The 25,888-nt window shown below is 33.4% G+C and overlaps 1 protein-coding gene across 1 annotated transcript in view; it reads right to left on the bottom strand.

Moving 5' to 3' along the window:
- Window positions 1-25,888, bottom strand: part of LOC114330866 (dynein regulatory complex subunit 7) — a 59,924-nt gene that overhangs the window by 22,472 nt on the left and 11,564 nt on the right. The window contains exons 3-6 of the mRNA XM_050655554.1: window positions 20,477-20,769; window positions 19,264-19,513; window positions 11,221-11,504; window positions 5,540-5,698 (exon numbers count right to left, since the gene is read on the bottom strand). Coding sequence (XP_050511511.1) covers window positions 5,540-5,698; window positions 11,221-11,504; window positions 19,264-19,513; window positions 20,477-20,769 — 986 coding nt within the window. The remainder of the gene's footprint in view (window positions 1-5,539; window positions 5,699-11,220; window positions 11,505-19,263; window positions 19,514-20,476; window positions 20,770-25,888) is intronic.

The following is a 25,888-nucleotide window of genomic DNA, read 5'->3' on the forward strand; positions in this document are numbered from 1 at the left end:
AGCCATCGTTCGGATTACCAGGGTTCGGATTATCGACGCTCTACTGTAATTTTAATTTAGAATTAAAATTCTAAAAAATCCAAATGGATTAGACAAGTGTTCAGAACGTTTTTGTACTTATCAGTCCATCCTCAGTGAGCTCCAGTGGCGACGCGTGACTTTTTCTAAAGTGTTATCAAAACCAGGTGTAAAAAATCTTATTTAAAAAAATTATTTTGAACCTTCCAAATATAAGTTTTTGTTTATTTGCAAAAATGTTAATAACAGAATTGTATAAAAAAGATTTTGTCATTAATCCATTTAAAAAGCGTTTCTCAATGGGTATTTTTTGGCAGGTTTTAATTCGCTTCATTGCTGAAAAACTCCTGTCAATGGATTCACTTGTAACCAAAACTGTTAAAAATACGTTTGCCAATTTAAGATCTTCCTGAAATGCATTATCAACTTACCGATATAATCTGGATTATTAAAAAGAACTGTCAATTCTGTTATTAACTGTACCCTGTCAAATTCTTGTCCATGTAGCTTTACAAATTGATGAAAGGCATCTGGGAATTTTTTTGTGTTATTTTTAAAATTGTCAATATCATAATGTATTGAAAAACACTCGAGATGCTTTACATTAGACAATCTATTTTTAAGTTGAATAATCATAGTGTCAACAATTTCAAAAAAAAAATCGTCAACGACACTCATCCATGTTTAACTGCACGCACATTATAATAGTAAGATATGGTAACCATTGTAACCATTCCAAAAAGTGGTAACAAGAGTTCTATTATCCACAGTCCACAGCACCATAGCGCACCCACGCCTTCGGCTTTCAAAATTTTCACACACGAGCCGTTTTCGCCCGTCCGACCGATTTCGTTACCACAAATAAAAGTGGTAACAAAATAACCTGCAACCGAGTCGCATAAACTCGTCAATATTTTCGTGCCTCTAGTTGGTTTTAAACCGAATTACTATTAACTAACACTCATATTTCTATTGTAAAAAAAATAAAATGGAATTATTTCACAGTAGTTATAATAGTTATTTATGTACCAAGTCAGTAAAGTTACTCTTTATGGAACAAGTTTGATATTATAAGCCGAGCGAGCCTAGCGAGCGATTCGAATAACAGACGAGTTCGATAAAGAGTCTTTACTGACGTGGTGCATACAAAATTTTATCGCCAGCAATTTGATATTGGTTTTAATACTTACAATTTACAATTTAACAATTTTTTTTTAAATTTAAGATTTAACAAAAATTTCATGACAGTGATGACAGGTGACTTCTGCATGATGGCCGCTTTCGATTTTTAATCGATAGTTATCAATATTGAATAATTCTAAATCGGTAAAGTGTTGATTTATTTTTATGAATATAATTACAAAATACTACAGAATTTCACTTTTCGACATCAATTTAATTAACAAAATCGTAAATTTTGTACAATATTTTTAATAATTAAAGTAAATAAATTTTAAGTTAACTCAAATAAATAATCGATTACTGCCATCGACCACTTACATTAAATTCCGATTAATCGCGGCAGGTAAAGTAAAATTCTTCTTTCAGTACAATAAAGTGTTATTTTACTGCCGCAAATGAGGGCAAATGAGTACAGTACAATAATGAATGACTTTAGTGACGGTTGGCGATGAAATATTTTTATTTACAAGATTTTTAACTGTTACCAATGGTAACAGTGGTAACATGGACGCTTCGCCAGCAGTGAGCTCATTGTCAAAATACAAAATGTATTTTGACAACGACACCCGACTTGGGTGTCGAAACGTTAATAAAATCATTTTTTTTTGGTAAAATTGTGGCTTATTTCCAATTAAAAGTAATTGATTAAAAAAATTGTTTATAATTTTAAAACATTCCTGAGGCCGCTCAAATAGTCCAATTTCAATTCTTTAAAGTATATTAGCTATGGATAGTACCTTTTTACATGAAAGTCATAATGGTAGGGGAGCCCAAGCGGGGATTTTTGCAGTTAGTCGAGCGCGTTATATTATCACATGGGGAGAAACCTTGTACCCTGTAAATGTACCTTTACCATATATTGGCTGTTAATACAGAGTAGTTCGTTAAGGGGGGTCCGAAAAAAAAGGCTATCTTTAGAAAAACTCGAAATCGTCAGATTAAGATAAGGTAAGTACATGCAAAACAGTGTATATTTCAAAAATCTGACGATTTGAGCTGGGCGTAAGGAAATGGGTGAGTCACAAAATTTCACAAAGAAAAAAGCGAATATTTCGCGAAATGAACATCATATTGAAAAACTGGAAAATATATTTAGACTCAACAAGACCCCCTCCCCCCATAGTGGTGGGGGGGGGTTACTTTAAAATCTTAAATAGGAACCTCCATTTTTATTGCACATTTGGATTCCTTACGTAAAAATAAGTAACTTTTATTCGAGACACTTTCTCGAATTATGGATATATGGCGCTACAATCGGAAAAACGATTGTTGGAAATGGAAAATTAAATTAAAAATAGAAAGTCCCCCACTTTATAAAAACTAAACTTTTTTGGTTTTAGGACCTACTTTTCACAACCCAATAGGTCTCCATAACGCTTGAGTAACTGCAAATTTAGCATACTTTCCTCCCCTACTATAATGATTTTGGTATATCATAATTATTCTGGTTATTATTGCGATCCTAAATTTTTAATTGACAAATTAATTGTAGCTAAGCTGTTTGTTCGATTGTCGCCGGCTTGCGGAATTATAATTTACTACAAAAAATCTTTTATATCACCACAAATCTTTTATATGAGTTATTGAATTATCAATAATAATTACAGTAGAACCCCGATTATCCGTACTCCTTGGGACCGGACATGGCACGGATAATTGAATAGTACGGATAATCCGAACATTTATTTCTTATATGTAATACATAATGTACGTATATACATGTTACCTACCATAAAAAATAACCAAAAAATAAATCTTTCATTATGAGTCTCCGTCTCGGCGTATAGAGTTTCCGTCAAGTGATTTACGGTGATGCTATTTTGATAAAACCTCAAAAATGCAATTTGAGTAAGAGAAAATCATAGCACGGATAATCCGCAGCCCGGATAATCCGCACACGGATAATCGGGTTCCACTGTACATCTCTAAAATTTTAGTTGAAAATATAACGATTTTATTGAAAAACCCCGGATTTTCCGAGGGAAATTATCGTCCAAGGAAATCGCAAAAATAATATCTCTGCGCAAAATTAAATTACGGCGAATTTTTATTGAAGTATTTTTGGTTTCAACTTAAAATCTTCGGGGTCACAGAGCAATAATTGAAAAAGAAAAGAAGATTTCGAAGCGCTAATTTGTTTATAAACAAAATAGCACACTCTCTGAGGACTTTGCGAACCGATATTAGGTACTAATATGCAATCTTAAGATTCGATTCCAACAATAAAATAACTGCTGAACAACTTTTCCCAAAATTGGTCTTTTTTCGATTATTTCATTCATAGGAGATTCTGAAGAAATCTACAGAAATCTAAATTAAACTGATTATTTTTTGATGATTTTAACTTCCAATCGTATAGTAAGATATTTGATCACGTGTTTAATTCTGTCCAATCAGATTAAAATTATACTGAGAATTATCTACTGTAGAAAATTACCGATAGAATTTTTTTAAGTAGATTGTTTCTGTTTAATGGCAACCAGTTTCCTAGTTTTGACAACTGTCACATTTAAGAAAATATCCATAATATACGTATTAAAAAATAATCTTACGAATATCACACGACAGTAAGAATAAATAAGAAAATAATGCTTCATTTTTACTCAAATTTGTTGTCATTTGGCAATAGCCACTCGAGCCCTGCGGGCTCTCGTGTCTATTGCCAGACAACAAATTTTCGAAAATCTGTCGCATTATTTTCAATTTATTCTCACTCTCTTGTGATATTATACCCGATAATTTTTGATAATTTCCCGTCGTCAAGTATATTACGTGAGATGCCCTTCGTTGCTACGAAAAAATACATTCAGTGACATTAATGACAATAATTAATGTTTTAAAAATTATAAAAGTGATGACTTCCAACCGTCAAAAATTTATAACAACTGTGTGTTTAATTGTACTAATTTGTACTTACATAAATAAATTACAATAAAATTTTGGTTTTGAACAGTTTTATTCATGAAATTATCGCAACAAATTGCACTCGATCTCTAAAATTAATATATAACTTTTACCCCCGTGACACTTTGATTTAATTTCACTCGCCTTCGGCTCGTGAACTTAAAACTGTCAAAGTGTCACTCGGGAAAAATTCAATAATTTTAGAGCTCTTGTGCAATTACTACTGATAACTGGCCCAGACTAAGATTTTAAAATAAATATACACGAGAAATATACAGTGCGGTGGAATAAGTGTTGCCCCCCTGTTAACTTGTTTATTTTAAGAATCTAAGCAAAACGCTTGAACAGGTCGATTTTTAAACTAACCGTAGTATATTATAGAATCAACGTTTCGAACTTTACGCGATACCTCTTCAGGTGACAGGCATAACTTTGATTTTTTTAAATGGGAAAGTACATCATGTGACACCTCATTTAAAAGCTCTTAAAATACTGATTTCAAAAATGTATAATACTTTAATCCTGTTTGAGAGCGTAAGCGCAAAATTTCGGTCGAACTCTTTCTAAATGCAATCATTTTTTTCGAATCCTGAAAAAACTAATAAATATTTTTGAAAAATTTAAACGCAGAATGAAATATTACAGTATTCTCGATGGTCTAAAGTTCCTGAGAACTCCTATATTGTTTATTTTAATAAGTCACAGTGGTGAAAAAAAGAGAAAATTTAGTGTGATTTTTAATTTCAAATATATCATTCAAAAGAAACTTTTTGTTTATTCTAAGGGACTGTCAGCCCTCGGTAATAATCTAATCTTTGATTCTGCGTTTAAATGTTTCAAAAATACTTAATTAGTTTTCTCAGAATTCTAAAAAGATAAATGCGTTTAAAAAGAGTTCGACCGAAATTTTGCGCTTACGATCTCAAAAAGGATTAAAGTATTATACATTTTTGAAATCAATATTTAAAAAGCTGTTAAATGAGGTGTCACATGATGTACTCTACCATTTAAAAAAATCAAAGTTATGCCTGTCACCCGAAGAGGGATCGCGAAAAGTTCGAAACGTTGATGCTATAATATACTATGGTTAGTTTAAAAATCGAACTGTCTGAGCGTTTTGCTTATATTCTCAAAATAAACATGTTAACAGGGGGGGGGGGCAACACTTATTCCACCGCACTGTAGATAATAACAAGTACAGTAGGAAAAATGAAAGAATACTCATGACCGAACATATAAAACACGCTGTATTTTCCTGTCGCCGTGTCACACAAAAAATTGGCCAGCGCAAGTACATGTAATAATTATTGTTACATGTACTTGCACTGGACAATTTTGTTTGTGACACGGCGACAGGAAAATACAGCACGTTTTATATGTTCGTTCATGGGTATTCTTTCATTTTTCCGACTGTAACAAAACAAAAATAACTAACCTTCTGGAAACCGCTTTTTTAATATTTCGTGTGGTACGTTCATCTTCATTGACCAAGACGTCGGCATATCAAGATGTTTCTCTTCCAACATTTCGGTTGCTTCGGGATCGTCCTCCCCTATTTCTCTGGGTTTATGTTCTCGCTCGAACGGGGGCTCACCTAGGGATGGGAAAAACCAACCAATTATAACCGAAAACCGATTTATTTACTCTGCAATAATAGGTTATAACGGGTTTTTTTCTTTTTACAGTAATAACCGGTGAAAACCGATTAAGTTACTACATCTGGAAAAAATAATGAATTCAGAGAAAAATTTTATTCGCACCCGAGCGCGCGACTTAGAAATTTTAAGCTGATCAAAACCGAAATTGATTTTACAACACTGATAACTAAAGCTCGGATTTATAGGCAAAAAAATTGAAGAAAAAGGCGCCTATATAGGCAAATATTTTTATTAAAAAAGGCAGGAATATTAACATTTAGGCAAAATATAGGCAATAAAGAAATATAACTTATTATTTATTGTACGAAGTGAATTAACGTAATATTAACTTAAGGCAGGTATATTTACACATTAGTATAAATAAACTAGTAACTAAATAACTGTTAATTAATAATTAAACATTGTAACCACTTAAAATTTTATCATTAAAAGAAACAACTAAATGTTTTTCAATATTTTCGGTCTTAAAACTATGTCTTCGATCACTTAAAATTAATTTGTACATTGAAAACGAACGTTCGACATCGATAGATGTAATTGGAGCATATTTCAGAGCGGATAATAAATCTGGCATAATTTGTAATTCCTCGGAAAATGTCCCATTCAAAACTTTAGCAACATTAGATTAAAACGAAAAACTTTCATTCTTGTCGAAAACATATTCCATTTTTTTTTTTAATTAATTGACCTTTACTTCCAGGCGCCGATTTAATTTTCGTCTTTAAATTATCTATTAATTTTACTGACTCACATAAATTTATCTCTTGTTTTTCTAATAAGGTAATTGTGGTAACTATTAATTTATAATTGTCATTGATATAAGCGAGTTGCTGTTTCAATTTGGGATTTTTTAATATTTTTTTTGCTTCTCGAATGACTTCGGAAATATCATCATCAAATTCTGACATAACAAATTCTATTTCATTGCAGTGTTCAAAGTAAAAAAACTGCTTCGAGCCAGGTTCCCCACCTTGTAATTACTGGTTTAGGTGGCAAAGGGACACCGGGAAGTCTTTCTTAATATATTTGCACACTCAACGGAGCCTTTACAAAAAATTTTTTCATAAAATTTATAAAATTATTTACCAACGGAAACAGATTTCTTATTTCTTCAGCAATTCTATTTACCCCGTGGGCTGCACAAGTGCAATGAATTAAATTAGGATAAAAAATCTTTAAATTAACAGCAGCTTTTAACATATATGCCGCAGCATCTGAAAGCATTAAAACTATTTTATTCACTGGTATAGGGTTGGGTAAAAAGAGGTTTGTTAAACTATCTTGTATAAATCGACTTATTGTTAAATTATTTGTTTTTTCCAATTCTTTAACGGCAACTAAATAAGGTTTCCTCGCAAAGTTTTCGTTCAAAATTCCAATCATTAAATTAGCTATATACCTGCCGCATACATCTGTCGTTTCATCCACGATAATATACAAAAAATTGCCCTCTAACTCCCGCTTAATTTTTGAAATACATTCCACATAACATTTTTCCACAGTATGTTTTCTCAATGTACTCTTGTCCGGTAAGGATTTATTAAGATATTTTTCGAAACAGCATTTAAAACTAGGGTTATTAACTTTATATAGAGGAATGTTGGATGCAATCATCATCTGGCATAAATCAAATTTAAATGCGTCTTCCTCCTTTTTTTTTAACTGCTTAAACTATCCCGCAGAGATATTTGGGCTAACTTAGAAGAATTTAATTTTTCCAAATTACGTTTATGAAGTGGGGTTCCACAATGCTGGTCAATAAAGTACTTTTTCTACTTGAAATCTGAGAATTTAAAAAATAAATAATTAGAATTCTAAAACCGCTTTAGAATTTAGTTATGTTGTGGGACGAGAAAAAAAGAGAAAAAATAAAACTTACCGATTTGCCGCATGGTTTACAAAATGCTCCATCTCCTTCTAGAGAAAGTTCCGAATAAGGTGCGATCCATAGCCTTAATTTAGATGTCATCTTTTCACACAAATGTCTAAAACGTTTTAAAACGTGTTCTTTGCTTTTCGGTATACGCAACAAAACTAAACTAATAGGATATAGCAATTTGTGACTAAACTCTGATACAGTAACCGACTGTACAACTGATAATAAACTAATAAAGCGTAGCGATTTCCAAATAGTTAACCCTCAAGTCTCGATCAGGTACATTTTCCTAGAAATCTGTTATATAAACAAACCATTGATATTTTATTATTGACCCAAAATTTTATTATAGAATGGTTTAGTAATAGAATAATATCGTGGGTAGTCCCATGAAATTTTAAAAAAGGCACAAATAGGCGTAATTTACGAAAAAAGGCAAAAAGTGTAAAAAACAATTATAATAGGCAAAATAGGCAAAAAAAGGCATTTTGCCTTTAATCCGAGCTTTACTGATAACTGATTTCTGTTTTCGATCATAATTGGGTACGATCCCAATGCCGTTTATATATCGATTGATTATCTTGGTATCGAAAAGTGTTTGATAAAAAAATGCGCTATAGTACATTCTTTCACGGTTTTTGCTGTAAATTTTAAAGAACCGCTTAGATTGACATGAAATTTGGCATAGGTATAGCTAACATGTCAAAGAAAAAAATGATATGGTGCCGATGTGTGCTTTTGACCTGGGGGTGAGTTTCACCCCATCTCAGGGGTGAAAAAATATATGTCCAAGAAAGTTCAGAAATAAATAAACTGACTAATTTTAAGCAACTTTTGTTATATAGAGTTTTTTCACCAAATCAGTACTTTTCGAGTTATGTATCTGCAAGTGGATATGTTCATTTTTCAACGAAATAACCACGTTTTGAGGCGGTTTTTCGGAAATAACTCAAAACGTAAGCATTTTGTCGAAAAAAATATTCTTAAAAAAACTATATAGCCTATAAAAAAGTGAAAAAAATAGTGTATATATTAGGTCTCTATACCTAGCAAAAGTAGAGTTATAGATAATGAAAAATAGATTCATATTCGAAAAATTCCAAATAGAATAATTCAATGTGAAGTATCCAAATAATGAAGCATTCTTGGGGAAAACACATTACAACTTTATTAAAGTGTTTTAAAAAAGCTTTATTTCTGTTTTTATAAAAAAAATGTCTAGCATCAAATGTAAGCAAGTTACGCTCAAAATAAAGTTGGTCCCTTTTGTTTTGGCAAAAAAAAAATCAGGAAGATCACCCCCAATTAGTAATTTAAATGAAATTAATCGTTACCGCTTCACAAGTTACTTTACTTATGTTGTTTTTATATGACCTGAAAGTTTCATCGATTCAAAGTGCTTATTTTCGACAAAATGTGGTTTTAAAACAAAATTTTTAAAAATTTTAATTTTGAAAAAAATTATTTTTTTCAAAATAACTTAAAAATTGTTAGAGATACCAAAAATCTTAAACAATAAAAATAGTCGGCTTTACTTTTCTGAATATTCTCTATTTTTTTGTTTTTCTGTAAGACAAAAATTGGTTAAGATTCAGTGTTTCTAAATTTGCATACACTCGTGATAAGTGACTCGTTCAAGCCCTTTTAACTACAGCTCTTTCAAAAATAAGGACTTTGAACCGATGAAACTTACAGATCATATGATCAATACATACGCGAGTAAAAAACTTGGGAAGTGGTAACAATTAAATTCATTTAAAATGCTAATTAGGGGGTGATTTTCCCGATTTCTTACCAAAAAAAAAGGCCAACTTTATTTTGGGCGTAACTTGTTTACTTTTTAGCCTAAAATTTTTTTTAAAAAACAAAAATAAGTATTTTTTAAACACTTTAAAAAAGTTAAAATGAGTTATTCCCAAAAAAGTGCTTCGTTTTTTGGTTATCGCACGTTAAAATATACGATTTGGAATTTGACGAATATGAACCTATTTTTCATTAGCTATAACTTTGCTTCTACTAGGTATAGTGACCTAATATATACACCATCTTTTTCACTTTTTTACTTGCTATATTTTTTATAGCGATTTTTTTTTCGACCAAATACTTACTTTTTGAGTTATTTTCGAAAAACCGTCTGAAAACGTGGTTATTTTGTAGAAAAATTAACATATTCACTCGCAAATAACTCGAAAAGTATTAACTTGGTGAAAAAACTTTATAGAACAAAAGTTGCTTAGAATGAGTCATTTTATCCATTTCAGGATTTATTTCGAACATAAATTTTTCATCCCCAAATGGGGGTGAAACTCACCCCTAGGGCAAAAGCACACATCGGCACAATATCAATTTTTTTCTTTGACTTGTTAGCTATGTCTATGCCAAATTTCATGTCAATCCAAGCAGTTTTTTAAAATTTAGAGGTTTTGCAACATTTTACCTTTAAAGAACGTACTAATAGGATATAGAAATCTGCAACAAATAAAAATTGAAGCCTGCGCATTTGCTGATGCAATTGCTTTAGTTGCAAGAACTGAAATGGCTCTTGCAGATAATATTAGAATCTGTGCAGAGGAACTAAGAAGCTACAACCTAATATGTAATAAATATGGAGGAAACGAATGTAATGACAATAGCCAACAAAGAAGCAAATGTAAATATTCCAATCGTATGGCATAAAATTGAGGAAGTAGACCTCTTTAAGTATTTGGGAATATTGTTAAACAACAAAGGTACACAAGAGGATGAACTTGGAAATAGAATAAAATTGGTAACGAGAACTTATTATTCACTGTATAAAAATTTCCTAAACAAAAAGGAAATATCGAGTAAAACCAAAATGACAGTCTATAAAACCGTATATATGCCAATTACAATATATGTGGCAAAAAACTGGGTACTGAATGACAGCCAAAGGAAAAGATTACAAGCTACAGAAATGAGATACTTAAGAAAAGTGGTGGGAGCAAGAAGATTAGACAAATATATAAGACAGGAATTACAGGTAAAATTATCGCTCAACGAAAAAGTTGAAGAAAAGAAGTTAAAATAGGCTGGACACATGATAAGAGTGGGTGGTGACAGACAAGTGAAAATGGCATGGGAGGCCAAAGCAGTGGGTAAAAGCACGAGGGGCAGACCAAGGAAAAGCTGGAACACTAGTGTAAACGAAATACTTAAGAAAAGAGGAACATCGTGGCAAGAAGCAAAAGTTTTCGCAGCAGATAGGAAGAAGTGACGTACATTTGCAAAGAGTAGCTTATAAAAGAAGAAACCTGACCTATGGGTATGAGAGGCAGTCGATTATGTATGTATGTATGTATCTTGGTATCGATATATTCTTTCAATAGTATCGATATTATTAATATTTATATCGATTTTAATGGAGAATCGCTGACTAAAGTGCAATGTAAATGTAACATTGTAACCTAATGGGTATTGGTTATTGATTAAAAAAACCGAAAACGGGTTGTTGAAACAACCGGTTTTTTGGACGGTGATAACAGCCAGGTTAAACCGTGAGTAAAAAAAATCGGTGTAACCGAAAACTTGTGTTTTGTTAAACACCGCCATCCCTAGACTTACCTATTAAAAAGTGTATCCATTTCTCATTCTCCTTTAAATCAAAATTGATATTTGATAGTCCCTCTGAGCAATCTTGTAAATTTACGTAATAATTTTGATGGTTCCAGATGCTTTCGATTCCCAAATAAATATCTGTTGTTAATGGGTGAGAGAATCCTGTACTAGGTTCAATGAAGAAGGGTTCTTGGATTTGTTTATTTGGGGGCAATATTATAACCCAAGCATGTGTTCTTTGTCCTTCTAAGTCGTCGGGTGGGCGGGCTTCTTCTTCCAGTCTTTTTCTCCTATAAGAATGTGTTATATATAAGGTTTAGATTCATAAAGTTAAAAATCAGTCATTATTGAAAACATGCTCCTAGTTTAAAATTCATAGTATTTAAATAATTCTACTACACAAATAGACCATATAGACATATATAACCATATATACTCAAATAGAAATACCACTACGTGGTAGCGGATAGATACTTCTCTGCGATCCCGGTAGGGAATAAATCTACTTCAGGAATAGCACATCTGCCCTACGCGAGCTCGTGGATTTCCCCAACATCCCTTTACCGGGAAAACCATGTCCTAACCCAAAGCATTCCCATCTCCACCCTTTCCTTCTTCCACATCCTAACCAAGTCGCCAACACGCACTAGCCAAGCGTGGCGTTTTAATGGCTAAAAACCCAAAGGCAAATTTCCATGAAAGACAAAACTACTGAACGGCCCTCAGTCTCCGGCGGCTCCAACACCCCCAGCCAAGGTAGCGGGTGGAAAAGGGTTGGAGCAGAGGGTGCTAAGAATCCCCGGAAAAGATCAGGCTACCACAAAGAACGACAAATGCATATCACCTCATACAATGTTAGAACTCTTATATCGGACCAGAAGATGATGGAACTGGAGAAAGAACTGAAAACAATAAAATGGGACATCATCGGCCTCAGTGAAATCAGACGAAGAGGAGAAGCCCAAATTACCCTTAAATCGGGACACTTATTTCATTTTAGAGGAGAAGAAGACACTTCAAATGGTGGAGTAGGATTCATTATACATAGAAAGCACGCCCAAAATATAACTAAAATTAACAGCATAAGTCCCAGGATTGTGTACCTCATCTTCAAACTAAATGCAAGATATAACCTTAAGATAATCCAGACATATGCTCCAACGACTAGCCACTCGGATGAAGAAACTGAAAAATTTTATGACGACCTACAAACAGCATTACATACTACACCAGCATACTACACAATAGCTATGGGCGACTTTAATGCGAAAATGGGCTTTAAACAAGATCATGCAGAAGTAGCAATGGGCAAGTATGGGAACGGCGAAAGAAATGAACGAGGGCAAAGACTGCTTAACTTCTTACACCAGGAAAATTTATCCGTGATGAACTCTTTTTTCGATAAAAAGCCTCAGCGTAAATGGACATGGATAAGCCCAGATGGCAGTGTCAAAAATGATATAGATTTTATCCTTACGAACAGAAAAAAAATAATTAAAGATACTGAAGTACTTAACAAATTTTCGATAGGAAGCGACCACAGATTAATCCGAGCAAGGATACAATTAAATGTCAACTTGGAAAGAACATAGATGATCTTCAAAACACGAAAGAAGAAATGGATTCCCCCAGAAAACAACGACATCTATGAAAACTTACTAACCAGCCATATACAAGACTTAGAAAACGAAATAGAAGACATCAAACTAGCAAATAATCTCATAACTAAGGCACTAAAAGAAACCGAAAGGGAGTGCTACCCGACGGTGGTGACCCATAAAGAAACATTAAGCCAAAATACCAAAGAGTTAATAAGTAAAAGAAGACAACTGACAGAAAAATACGACTCCAACTACACAACACTGAAGAAATTAAATAAAGATATCCACCGGTCAATCCGAAAAGACATAAGAGAAAACAATACAAGAGAAATAATTCAAATAATTCAAGAAAACAAAAGTTTAAAAGTTTTGCGGCGAAATACGAATAATATTGGCAACAAAAATATGTACAGAATAAGAAACAAAGACAACAGTATTGCTACGGATAGAGCCGAAATCCTTAAGGTTGTCGAATCGTTTTATCGCGAAATGTATGAGAGCACCAACGCAAGGCAAGATCAGCTCTGCCAAAAATCACAAACCAGGGATCAGAATTAATGCCAGAAGTAACACCATACGAAGTTAAAAAGACACTTTCAGAAATGAAAAATAATAAATCCCCTTGCGATGACGGAGTAGTGATAGAGGCAATCAAACAAGGTGGAAATAAAATTATCCAGGTTTTGGCCAAACTTTTCACCGAATGCATTTACCAAGAAAAAACGCCTTCTCAATGGAACAATGCAGTCATTGTTTTATTGCACAAAAAAGGTGACATAACAGATCTAAAAACTACCGTCCTATCAGTTTGCTATCACACATATAAACTTTTCACAAAAAATTATCAAAAAAAGACTGGAGGCTAAGTTAGACTTCTATCAGCCTAGAGAACAAGCTGGCTTCAGATCCGGATACAGCACTAACGACCACTTACTGGCAATAAAAAACTTGATCGAGAAGTCTGCGGAATACAACAAACCATTGGCACTGATATTCGTGGACTAAGAGAAAGCATTCGATACCATAAACCAGCAGAAAATGTTAAAAGCATTGACAGAATGCCGAATAGACCATCGCTACACTAACATGATAAAATATATCTACCACAACGCAACGGCTAGCGTAAGACTATCTGATCAACAAACAAATAAATTCTGTATACAGCGAGGAGTACGGCAATGAAACACCATCTCACCAAAGCTATTCACAACCCTTTTAGAACACAGTTTTAAGAAGGCAGATCTGAACGAATATGGTATCAACATAAATGGAGAGAAGCTCAGTCATTTGAGATTCGCAGATGACATCGTCCTTATATCCGATCGTATGGATGATGCAATAATAATGTTAAACAAGTTATATCACGCTTCCTTAGAGGTCGGACTGAAGATTAACATCAACAAGACGCAAATAATGACTAATCTGGTGCTAAATCGTAATATTGTTGTTGATGGAATGGATATTGAGCAGACTGCATCTTATAAGTACTTGGGACATGAAATTCGGTTGGGAAGAGATAACCAGACGTACGAGCTCTCACGTCGCATAGGATTAGCCTGGGCAGCGTTTGGTAAACTGAGCTATGTATTTAAATCGGACTTAGGTACCCATATGCCTGAAAAGGAAAATCTTTGACCAGTGTGTATTGCCTGTACCCACTTATGGAGCGGAAACATTAACACACAAAAAAGGTAGTGAACAAGATTCGCATAACTCAGAGAGCTATGGAGCGCCAGATGTTGGGTGTCTCCCTGAGGGACCGAATCCCAAACGAAGAAATACGTCGTAGAACAAGAACAGCGGACGCCGTCGAAAGAATCGCGTCGCTCAAGTGGAATTGGGCAGGACACGTCGCCAGATTGTCAGATAACCGATGGACAAAACGTATTGTCGAGTGGAGGCCACGAGAAAAAGCACTACGGAGCAGAGGACGACCACCAACCAGATGGGCTGATGATCTGAAGCGTATTGTCGGCAACTGGATGTAAGCCGCACAAAACAGAGAAAGATGGAAAGAGCTGAGGGAGACCTATGTCCAGCACTGGACGCGTACGGGTTTATGATGATGATGATGACTACACAAATGGCACTATGCTGTTAAAATCTTCTTCAAAAATGGGAATAAAAAGATAAAATTAGTGAAATTAACACTTAGATTTATGTATGTACAGTAATGCTAGTACCCAAAATATATGAAAAGGAAAAAGCAAGTGACTAATTATTTTAATTATTGCTGACATAACTAGAAAGATGTCAATAGCACCAACAAAAGAAAAACATATGATCCAACTATAACGTGTCAAACTATTATTATCCATATGTGAAACATTACATACAAAAATATATGAACAGCTGAACTTAGAAACAGGCAGTAGTTTAGTATGGCCCCAACGTTTCCGACGGTATTTAAGTATTTCCCCACGTTGGGCGCCATTTAACTATAACAATCGGAAGACAGAAAAGTCATATAAAGGCAAAAAGAAGATTGGTACCATAATTATTCTTACGTGGACCAAGGGTGACTTAAGATGGTAATAATCCGATCGTATGCAAGAAAGATACTAAGGTCTCGTTGCTCAGAGTCAAGAGCTTTACTAGTGGTGGTATGGATATGACTAATAAAGAAATAATAGGTAAATGACAGATATATAACAACTAGCTAACAGTTTAACACATCGAAAACATGAAATCCTGAATTCTAGGAACTGCAAACTCATAGGGCGCCAACAAGTATTGTCCTGAGACTTATTAAGGACTACAAATCTTAAAAAAAATATATCAAAAGATTAAATAAGCAATACTGCTAAAATTGTGGGTTTACTCAAAAAACTTATAAATTGATATCAGCAGCTACTTTGAAGTGCAGCCACAACCAACTGAGAAGTGAGTTCAAATCGGGGGTGTTTGATTGTATGTATACGGCTTTAGCTAGACTAATTAATATTCGAAGGGTAATAAGAACATTAAAAAAGGGTATTAAAAAAATGATTGCAGTTGCAATGATTTCATGCACTTTTAACATGAATTTACACAATTTACACACAACAAGTCCATCGAATAGTAAATGAAATATCAAAAACTCTCGAAGAAAGGAAATACTGCAACGCTGTATTCCTAGATATCTCACAAGCGTTTGACAAAGTTTGGCACATAGGTCTGCTTTACAAAGTAAAATTAGCACTATCTAGTAACTATTTCCTCCTAATCAAATCCTACTCCAAAATTCAAAGACCAACAATCCAGCTTGTGTACTATTAACTCTGGAGTTCCGCAAGGTAGTGTTCTCGGGCCGCTGCTTTTCTCACTCTACACAGCCGATATACCAGAGTCTCATAATACTACGATCGCTTCTTTTGCTGATGATGTAGTAATACCAGCTGTAAATGAAGCTCCCATACAAGCCTCGTAAGACCTGCAACACCATCTGGACATACTCAGTGAATGGTACACAAAATGGCGAACAAAAGTAAACAAAACAAAATCATCTCAAATAACGTTAACCAACCGCCACAACACATGCCCATCTGTAAGAATGGAAAATGTACGAATACCAACAGTAACAGACGCTAAATACCTTGGCCTCCATCTTGACTAACGTCTTACTTGGAAGAAACATATCCAGACCAAAAGAAGACAACTAGACTTGAAATTCCGGCAAATGTATTTGCTCCTTGGGCGCAGATCAAAACTCAACATCCAAAACAAAATTCTTCTGTACAAAGCAATACTCAAACCTATTTGGTACTACGGACTACACATCTGAGACTGTGCAAAGTCAACATCACTGAATATCATCCAAAGATTTCAGTCTAAAGTTCTAAGATCAATAGTGAATGCACCATAGTACGTAAGTAATCAAACACTTCACGAAGACTTAAATATACCTTTCATCAGAGAAGAAATCCATCAAGCCACGGAGTCACAAAATAAGCATACCATTCACCATGAAAATGAGTTAGTAAGGGAATTATTCCATAATGGTCCTGCCACAAGGAGACTAGATAGAACCTGGCCTCATGACCTATTTTAAAACTTAAACATAAATAGAATAAGATGAGACATCATTGGAAGTCTCTTCTTCATGCCCAAAACATGGAACAAATTTACTTAATACTCTTTTAATGATGTAGATTGTAAATAAACATAATTACATAAAAAAATACTTTTAACATAATTAATTATAGGGGGAGATTTGAAAATAGTGCCTATAGTCTTAGGCAATTAAACTGTCCATATACTAGAAAAAAAAAGTTAAAAATACGCAAGTTAATTTAAAAAAATATAAATTTAAATTTACATAGAATTTAAAAAAGTATCCGAGAATTTAAAAAAATATAAATTTAAATATTTTCAGTTCAAATGGTTTTAGTTTCAAACACATCTATATGTACAAAACAGGAGATAAATATGTCTTCTGGAGTAGAATTGAACAAAAGAAAAGCAGTAACGAAATCTTCAAGAATAACATAGGACGTTTTGTAAATCAAAATGATGATAATTTTACAAAGTGCCATCAAAATCGTATCAATTTTCATATTCCGTAAACACAAAGAATAGAAACGAAATGAATCATTACTTGCAACGAATTGTTTTACAAGTAGTGTGTTTTATTTTTGTAACGAAAAATATGGTCACAATAAAGGGATGATAACCCAAAGCCTTGTCACGAAATCTTTAACATCTTTCGCCAAACTCATGGTCAAAGACGGAGCCATACAAACCCATGAAAAAACCTCATCCCACAAGGCGTGCGTTCAGGTTGGGCTGGATTTTCTACAAAGTTATCGCAACCCGCAAAAGTCAGTCAATAACCAAATAGATTCTCAGAGGTCTAAACAGATACAAGAAAATAGAGAAAGACTACGACCAATATATTCCTCTAAGAGGCCATCGTGATGATAGCCTTTTGCTTCTGAACGAAGATGCTGGACCTAGCAATGAGGGGAATTGTTAAGATTTAAAATCGCATCAGAAGATAAGACTCTTAAACAACACCTATCCACAGCATCTTCCCGAGCAACATACATTAGTAGCACCAGTCAAAATCAATTGACACATGTTGTGGTGAAGAAATAATTGAACAAATAATGAATCAGGTTGTTGAAAGTGTAAATTATTACTCTGTCATATTTGACGAAATGACCGACGTATCCCAGGTGGAACAGCTTTCTCTAAATTTGAGATACATACACAATAACAACATTCGTGAAGACTTTGTCAAGTTCATTGAAGCTTTTGAGAATATAAAAATAATTAGTTAGCATAAAACCATATTAGTGAGCGTATAAGGACCATAGTCCTGTCGCCAGGAGGGGTACAACGGCCTCCTTAATTCAGATGGACTTACCCAAGTTTTTTTTATGTATTTTGACCCGTAGAACACGAATTTTTTTGGGCAACAGTTGATCCGGATGTCGATAAGATTGTTATAAACAAAGAACTTGAGGAATTACATAGCAGCGATTTTTCTCAAATCAAAACATTTTTTTGTATTTTTTGCGTGATTCTCAGTAAAAAATGATCTTACAAGTTTTTTCGTAGGATGCATAGTTTTCGAGATAAACGCGGTTGAACTTTCAAAAAATCGAAAAAGTGCAACTTTTGAACCGGAATAACTTTTGATTAAAAAATAAAATAGCAATTCTGTTTACTGCATTTGAAAGTTCAAGTCAAATTCTATCGGTTTTGATTATATGCATTGCCAAAAATTAAGTTTTTATTTGTTAAACAAAGCTATAAGCACATAGTATTTCCCGTGCCCAATGCATGCGTTTTAATGTACGTAACATACTTAGAAATTCTATATGCGCGCCTACTCGTTCGTTTTCAAACTAGAAATGCATTGAAAACATCATTCAGTCACTATGTGTTTATCGCTTTGTTTAACAATAAAAAAATTAATTTTTAGCAATGAAAATAATCAAAACCGATAGAATTTGACTTGAACTTTCAAATGCGGTAAGCAGAATTGCTATTTTATTTTTCAATCAAAAGTTATTCGGGTTCAAAAATTGCAATTTTTCGATTTTTTGAAAGTTCAACCGCGTTTATGTCGAAAACTATGCATCCTACGAAAAAACTTGTAAAAACATTTTTTGCTTAAAATGACCCAAAAAATACAAAACAATCTTTTGTTTTGCGAAAAATCGCTGTTATGTGATTCCTCAAGTTCTTTGTTTATAACAATCTTATCGACATCCGGATCGACTGTTACCCAAAAAATTCGTGTTCTACGGGTCAAAATACATATAGAAAACTTGGGTAAGTCCATCTGAATTAGGGAGGCCGTTGTACCCCTACTGGCGACAGGACTACGATTAGTTTACATAAGTTCTAGTATTTTCTATCGATTCATAAGCAATATATCACTATTATTAGAATATCTTTGTAAATTACTGCTTACAGGATAATATTTATCAAATGTTGTTATCTTATCTTAGTCACTTACTGTTCTTCTTCTGCGATTTTTGCTTGCTGTGCCAGCACCTTATCCGTTTCCCTCTTCTCCATCATCATAAGAAATTTACTTCTGAGGTCTCTAGGTGGTTTTAGTTTGTACTTCTCTTCGATAAATTTAACTTCCGGTTTCTCTTCTTCCTCCTTAAAAGGGGGAAAAGGGCAATCGACGCGAACCATAATCCTTAAAGTTACATCTTTAATGGCATAACCTGATACGACAAACGCGTTATATCCTACACCTAAAAATCATTACAATTTTTTTATATATAATTCAAATGCAGCGTTGGGACAGAAAGGGTTAACGTACATACAATCGACGGATACCACATTTTTTACGTCATGGGTGGCATTTCTTGTATTGCACCAAAACATGCAATAGCTCCTAACCAATCCATTTCTCGGATAAAAACTAAACCCACACCTGAGGTTTATGGAAGTCAGAGAGCTGTTCAACTAATACATTTTGAAAGGACAAAACCTCAAGGTTTATCAGAAATCAAGATCCGAAGGGAATGTTCACACCAACTGAAACTGTGACTCCATCTATGCCTGATCTTATGTGGCTCTAAGGGAAAAGCAGAGACATTCTCGGTATTTTAGGATGGAATGGATTCATGGAAGCTGTGAGAAGAGACATACCATATTCATATTATGAACTAATTTTATTATTTGTACAGAAAACTAGGAAAAATTTATCAAATGACAGCATTCTAATAAAAACTAAAGTTTTAGAATGTAGAAAGTGGGTTTTGCCGAGACCGTTAAAAATTGGCAATTTTCAACTTGCACTTTAGACCGAACGGTTCGTCTGAAAAAAAAGTTAATAGTGATATTTGTAGATAATTTTAAGTACTCTAATTTCTGTTAACAAACCATTTACTGAAAGTTAATAGTTTTCGAGATTTGAGCAAAAAAGCGGAAAAAAGCTGAAATTTTTCGATTTTCTCGCGATTTTTTCAATGTTCCGGCAAGAAATTTTGTCCGCAAACCTCATATTCGGATTCAGCAGCCCAGAATTCATATATAATGAAAGAAATCAGAACTACCCCAAAACTTTCCCAGTAGGGAGCTCGTAGAGTACAAATTGACTGACATTGCGTCGGCAGTACGTGACACTATCAAAGACGAAGGCACAATATTGTGATAAACATTGTGATGACGATATGAAAAATAGATAAATGTACCTATAAAAGTATTCTTACCAATTAGAGCCGAACAAAGGAGGGTTGCCATTTCAAACGATTGGCCACTTTGCCGTAATAATATAGTATGTGGTGAATATAAACGCCTCGGTAAGAATGTGGGCATATCTTCATTTGGTTCAAACTTTATATGATCTGCTATAAAACTAGCACAACCATCCCAAGTTTCTAGTTCTGGGTGTGGTAACATCGTGGGACGTAAAGTGGTACAGACCATTTTTAAAATTCCACACTCATTTTCGACTGCTAATAGTAACGGTTTCCTCTCAGGATATTTGAAACAGAACTGTTTCCTGAAATCAATTGTTTACATTAAATCATTTTACTGGTGAAGCTGTAGACCCTGACAAGTTTTTGCGCAATTCCTAAAACTTATGGATGAACAAGGAATAAAATCGATTACAGCTGTATTTAACAAAATATACGTAACTGGAAAAATACCCCTGGTATTTTTCCAGTCGACCTTCGTAGGAAAAAAGTTGGAAAAAAAGCTGGTTAAAGTCGACCTTCGCAACTAAACAAAAAAAAATTAAAGGCTAAAATATGCGAAGACAATTATTAGCCTAATGAGTAGGCTTACCGGTCACGGTTTGAGATCCCTTCCTCGACATCCCGGCCGGTTTGCATTAGCGTCCCGGTCAAAGAACAACACCCACACCCCGGCCATTGATCAAAGACCATTTAAAGGGCTCGAAACACAAGGATTGCAAGCTCATCTACCATAACATCGTTTTTCAAAAATGCTTAACCCGCAGAAAATGAACTTTCCATTGCTGCTAACGAAGTTAATACTTTTGCATTCCCCATACAGCAATGCATGATATAAAAGTTTTAAAACATCTGATTGCCCCTCAAAATTAATATTAAAGCTGTTTGAGCCCAAATTCGGGTCTGCGGTACCAACTGCGAAGCGATCATCACGGAACCGATGCGCGATGGCAAGAGATGAACTACACAACGATGAACGAGCTAAAAGAATGCAATTTTTGAGCATTTCAACAGATATACATCAGGCATGATGTTAACTTGGCACTGATAGTTGTTAGGTACTCTGTACCTGAGAGAGGTATATCTGTAAAGTTACTCGATCTTGAATCTGTCGCCGGAGAAACGTCTGAAATCTTAGCAAAAAAACATGAAATAGAGAACAAGGTGGCTTTGAAAAACAAATCTCTTCCATGAGCAACTAAACAACTCTTAAATAAATTGGAAGATTCCATAAATGTCGAAAACTTCATGAGTGACGTTCACGCTTTCTATGAGCGCTTCATTTCGTATTTAGAATTGTGGTAAAAGAACTTCGACGGAGCCGAAGATTTTGAGTGGATCTGCTTGAAAAATGAGCTTAATATGACTGGAATGAAACCTAAAAAGCAAAATAAATAAAATGCAAAAATCCCAATCGAAAACCCAAATAATGATTGATGACTATTTGATGAGGTGTTATTAGCAAAAGGCTTCTTCCAAAATTCTAATGAAGCTAGTTACTACGAGAAATGGGTTCACCCATTTTCACAAGCAGCATTGTGGTGCCAAATAAAAAAAAATCGTGGAGTTTGCTATATGTCTACCCGGTACTTCAGCGCCAGTAGAAAGAGTTTTTTCACTGATGAAAAAAATGTGGTCTGAGGATCGGGGAGGACGGAAGAATACGTTGAGAAAGTCTTGTGAAAATTCAACTTGAACATGTTATGTAGTGAATTTTACGACAAGCACGACAAAAATATTCTGAAGAATGTGCATTCTAGTGAAAAATATTAAACAAGCGTGAGCGAATAATAAAACTCGATAAATTTTTAGTGTTGTTTGTATTAATTGTACTTTATCTTTTTTTGCCTTGCATTTTATGAAAAATACAAATTAAGCGAAAAGCAAAACGAAAATAAGCATGTTCCTCTTCTGAGTCCCGGCTTGGCTCTTCGAAATTATGGTAAGCCAGTAAGCCTACTAATGAGCCACTTACTTAAAACGTTTTTAAAAGTGATACACAATAGAATATACAGGGTGAGGCAAATAAAGGGCCTATTAGAAATATTTTGAGAACTAAAGGCAACAGAATCATGAAAATTGGAATAAAGGGGTTTTAAAGGATGATCTATTAAATGAAAATATTTTCATCTCTTTGCAACTTCCGGTTATACCGGAAGTTGCTTATAACTTCGTTTTTTTTAATGGGACACCCTGTATATTTTTACATTTTTGGATTCTCTTCGATGTCTTCTTTCTTAAAATATGAGGTTTTGTAATATTATACAGGGTGTTTTAAAAGATAATTACGTTTTTTTATTAATTTCGTAGCAAAATTAACACCCTGTAGAATTGTAGTAGTTTGACATCTAAAGCTCTACTTACGTTCAAATGATTTTTAATATACTCTACTATTGTTAAGAATCATTAGTATAGCTAAATTTTTAATTTTAGTATACAGGGTTGGTCAAAACTCGGAATGAGTATTTTCTGAGTTTTCTTAAATGGAACACCCTGTATTTTAGTATTGCAATGAAATGAAATTTTATGGTACTTTTTTATTTCTTAAGCATTCCCTATACCTAACTGCTTTAATTTGGGCTTAATTGTTAATCGTACCAACAATCTTAACTACGTAGGTATTTTGATAGCTAAACCATTATTGGTAATTTTAAGGACCAGTCTGGATTAATATGTATTTATTTCTGAAAAATTATTTGGGATTGAGTATTTTCACGCCCAACCTAATAAAATTTTACGTATTTTTTGTTGCAATTAATGTTTAGCTTTAATCACCAATAACTCACAAATTAAAGCAGTTAGGTATAGGGAATGCTTAAGAAATAAAAAAGTACTATAAAATATCATTTCACTACAATACAAAAATACAGGGTGTTCCATTTAAGAAAACTCAGAAAATACTCATTCCGGGTTTCGACCAACCCTGTATACTAAAATTAAAAATTTAGCTGTACTAATGATTCTTAACAATAGTAGAGTATATTAAAAATCATTTGAACGTAAGTAGAGTTTTAGATGTCAAACTTCTACAATTCTACAGGGTGTGAATGTTGCTATGAAATTAATAAAAAACGTAATTATCTTTTAAAATACCCTGTATAATATTACAAAACCTCATATTTTAAGAAAGAAGACATCGAAGAGAATCCAAAAATGTAAAAATATACAGGGTGTCCCATTTAAAAAAACGGAGTTATAAGCAACTTCCGGTATAACCGGAAGTTGCAAAGAGATGAAAATATTTTCATTTAATAGATTATCCTTCAAAACCCCTTTATTCCAATTTTCATGATTATGTTGCCTTTAGTTCTCGAGATATTTCTAATAGGCCAGTTATCTGCCTCACCCTATATAAGTTACCCTTTCAGACCAAGACACCGGTGTCCGCCACCGGTTTTCAATTGCAGCAAAGCATGAGCCACTAAAATCAGCCAAACACTCAACAAAAGTGGCTCGTCTGTAGTCGTTCATTTAAAACAATGCTTTGCTGCACGGTGCCGGCAGGGCCCCCGTAACCGGGAGTGCAACGCGTGAGGCTCACGCGGGCGTAACCCCAAAGGGGCGCCAAACCGAAGGTTTGGTAAATAAGAAATATTTATTTTAAATGAGATAATCATATTTTATATACAATTTTAATTATTTCATGAACAGCTAGAAAAATCTCAAAAATAAAATATTGTGTTATTACTGAAAAAATAATTATTCCCGTCCTGAAATGTTGAACTTACTTCGTCAAAAATATATTACATTTTGTTGTTCCTTCCTAATTTTTTTCTTTGAAGTGCACTTGAGAGCAAAATAATCCACTCACTTGACTTTTACCTGTCTAGCAATAATAATATTACATCGATTTTCTTAAATAATAAGGCTGTAACTAACATACTAAAAAAAAGAATGTGTGTGTACTTTGTACGCACGTAAGAAGTTATACTTCTATTATATGATTTAAACAGGCTGATTTATATTATATGATTCTATTCTGATTTATATTATATTCTTATATTATATGATTCATATTATATGATTCTATTATATGAATAATAAGGCTGTAACTAACATACTAAAAAAAAAGAATGTGTGTGTACTTTGTACGCACGTAAGAAGTTATACTTCTATTATATGATTTAAACGAAATTAATATACTTTTTATTTATATTTTGTTTAAATATTAAACTAATTTATACTTACTACTTCTCAAACATTTTTATTAGAACAGTGCCAAAAATTAAAATAATAAAAGAATAAAACACACACAAACACATTAAACAAGCCACAAATGATGTCTGAACATTAATTGTCGAAAATTTTTTTAACTAAATACGTATTTTCTGAAAATACAATTATATAATAAATATACTTACAATCATAAAATGTATTAAAAAAAAAAAACAAAAAAGAAAGTTTCTATAGGGACTCGAACCAGCGCTGATAAGAGCGGTTGGTATTGGAATTCATTCGCCTTCTCCGCTTAGCCACGGACACTATGTGTCATTATTTACGAAGATCGTCTAACTAAACGGATTAAACTTGTGATATTTTGATATTTTGAAAATTGATCAAATTATTTTAATTTTGAATTGAAATGATTTAGAATTGAAAAAATACAACAAAACATAGAGTAAAAAAACAATATATTAGGTGAATATTGATAGAAATTTTGATGGTAATCAAATTATATAAATAAAATATTACATACTATGTATTTTGGCAGATCAAATAGGTAGGTTTATACCCATAATACATTAACAATTATTACGTACCTGTTGCTTTTAAAAACTATTTAAAAGTCACTACAATATTATAAACTTTTTTGTTTCTGTCCTCACAACAATAAAACTAATATATTATACATTTGTTTACCTTTACCTCCAAACCACATCTGCCATATCGGATAATTTTTGACATGTCATTTGAACATCCAATCAGAACAAAGTTATAATGCGCATGCGCCGGGCTGATAGGTTTTAACATATAAAAAAATCACCCTCTATCGCCGGTAAAGAAGTATAACTTCAAAAATCACTCGAATCGGACAACAGGTTTAGGAAATTCGAGACTTCTAACGTGTACAATTCAGCAAGTGAGTCGATTATTTTGCTCTCAAGTGTAGAATCATTCTAAAGCTAAAAACACTTAAAAAGCCCTTAATAAAAAATAAATACAATCTATAAAAACTAATAGACCTGGATCCCGCGTACCAAAAAAAGTTGATTAATAGCAAGCTAAAAATTTGTTAATGGTTTAGCGGTGTCTAGTTGGACAAACTTTGATATATGGGAACACTGGAACAGGGGAAGTATTAATTCTGGAACAATTTAAAAATTTGGAACGTCAGGTTACGATCAAGAGTACCTTATATTTCAAAATATCGAAAATTATTATTATGAAAAGTTGTTTGGAATTAATTAAAAACTATGTTTTAAT

Source organism: Diabrotica virgifera, chromosome 7, assembly GCF_917563875.1.
Source record: "Diabrotica virgifera virgifera chromosome 7, PGI_DIABVI_V3a".
Taxonomy (NCBI): domain Eukaryota; kingdom Metazoa; phylum Arthropoda; class Insecta; order Coleoptera; family Chrysomelidae; genus Diabrotica; species Diabrotica virgifera.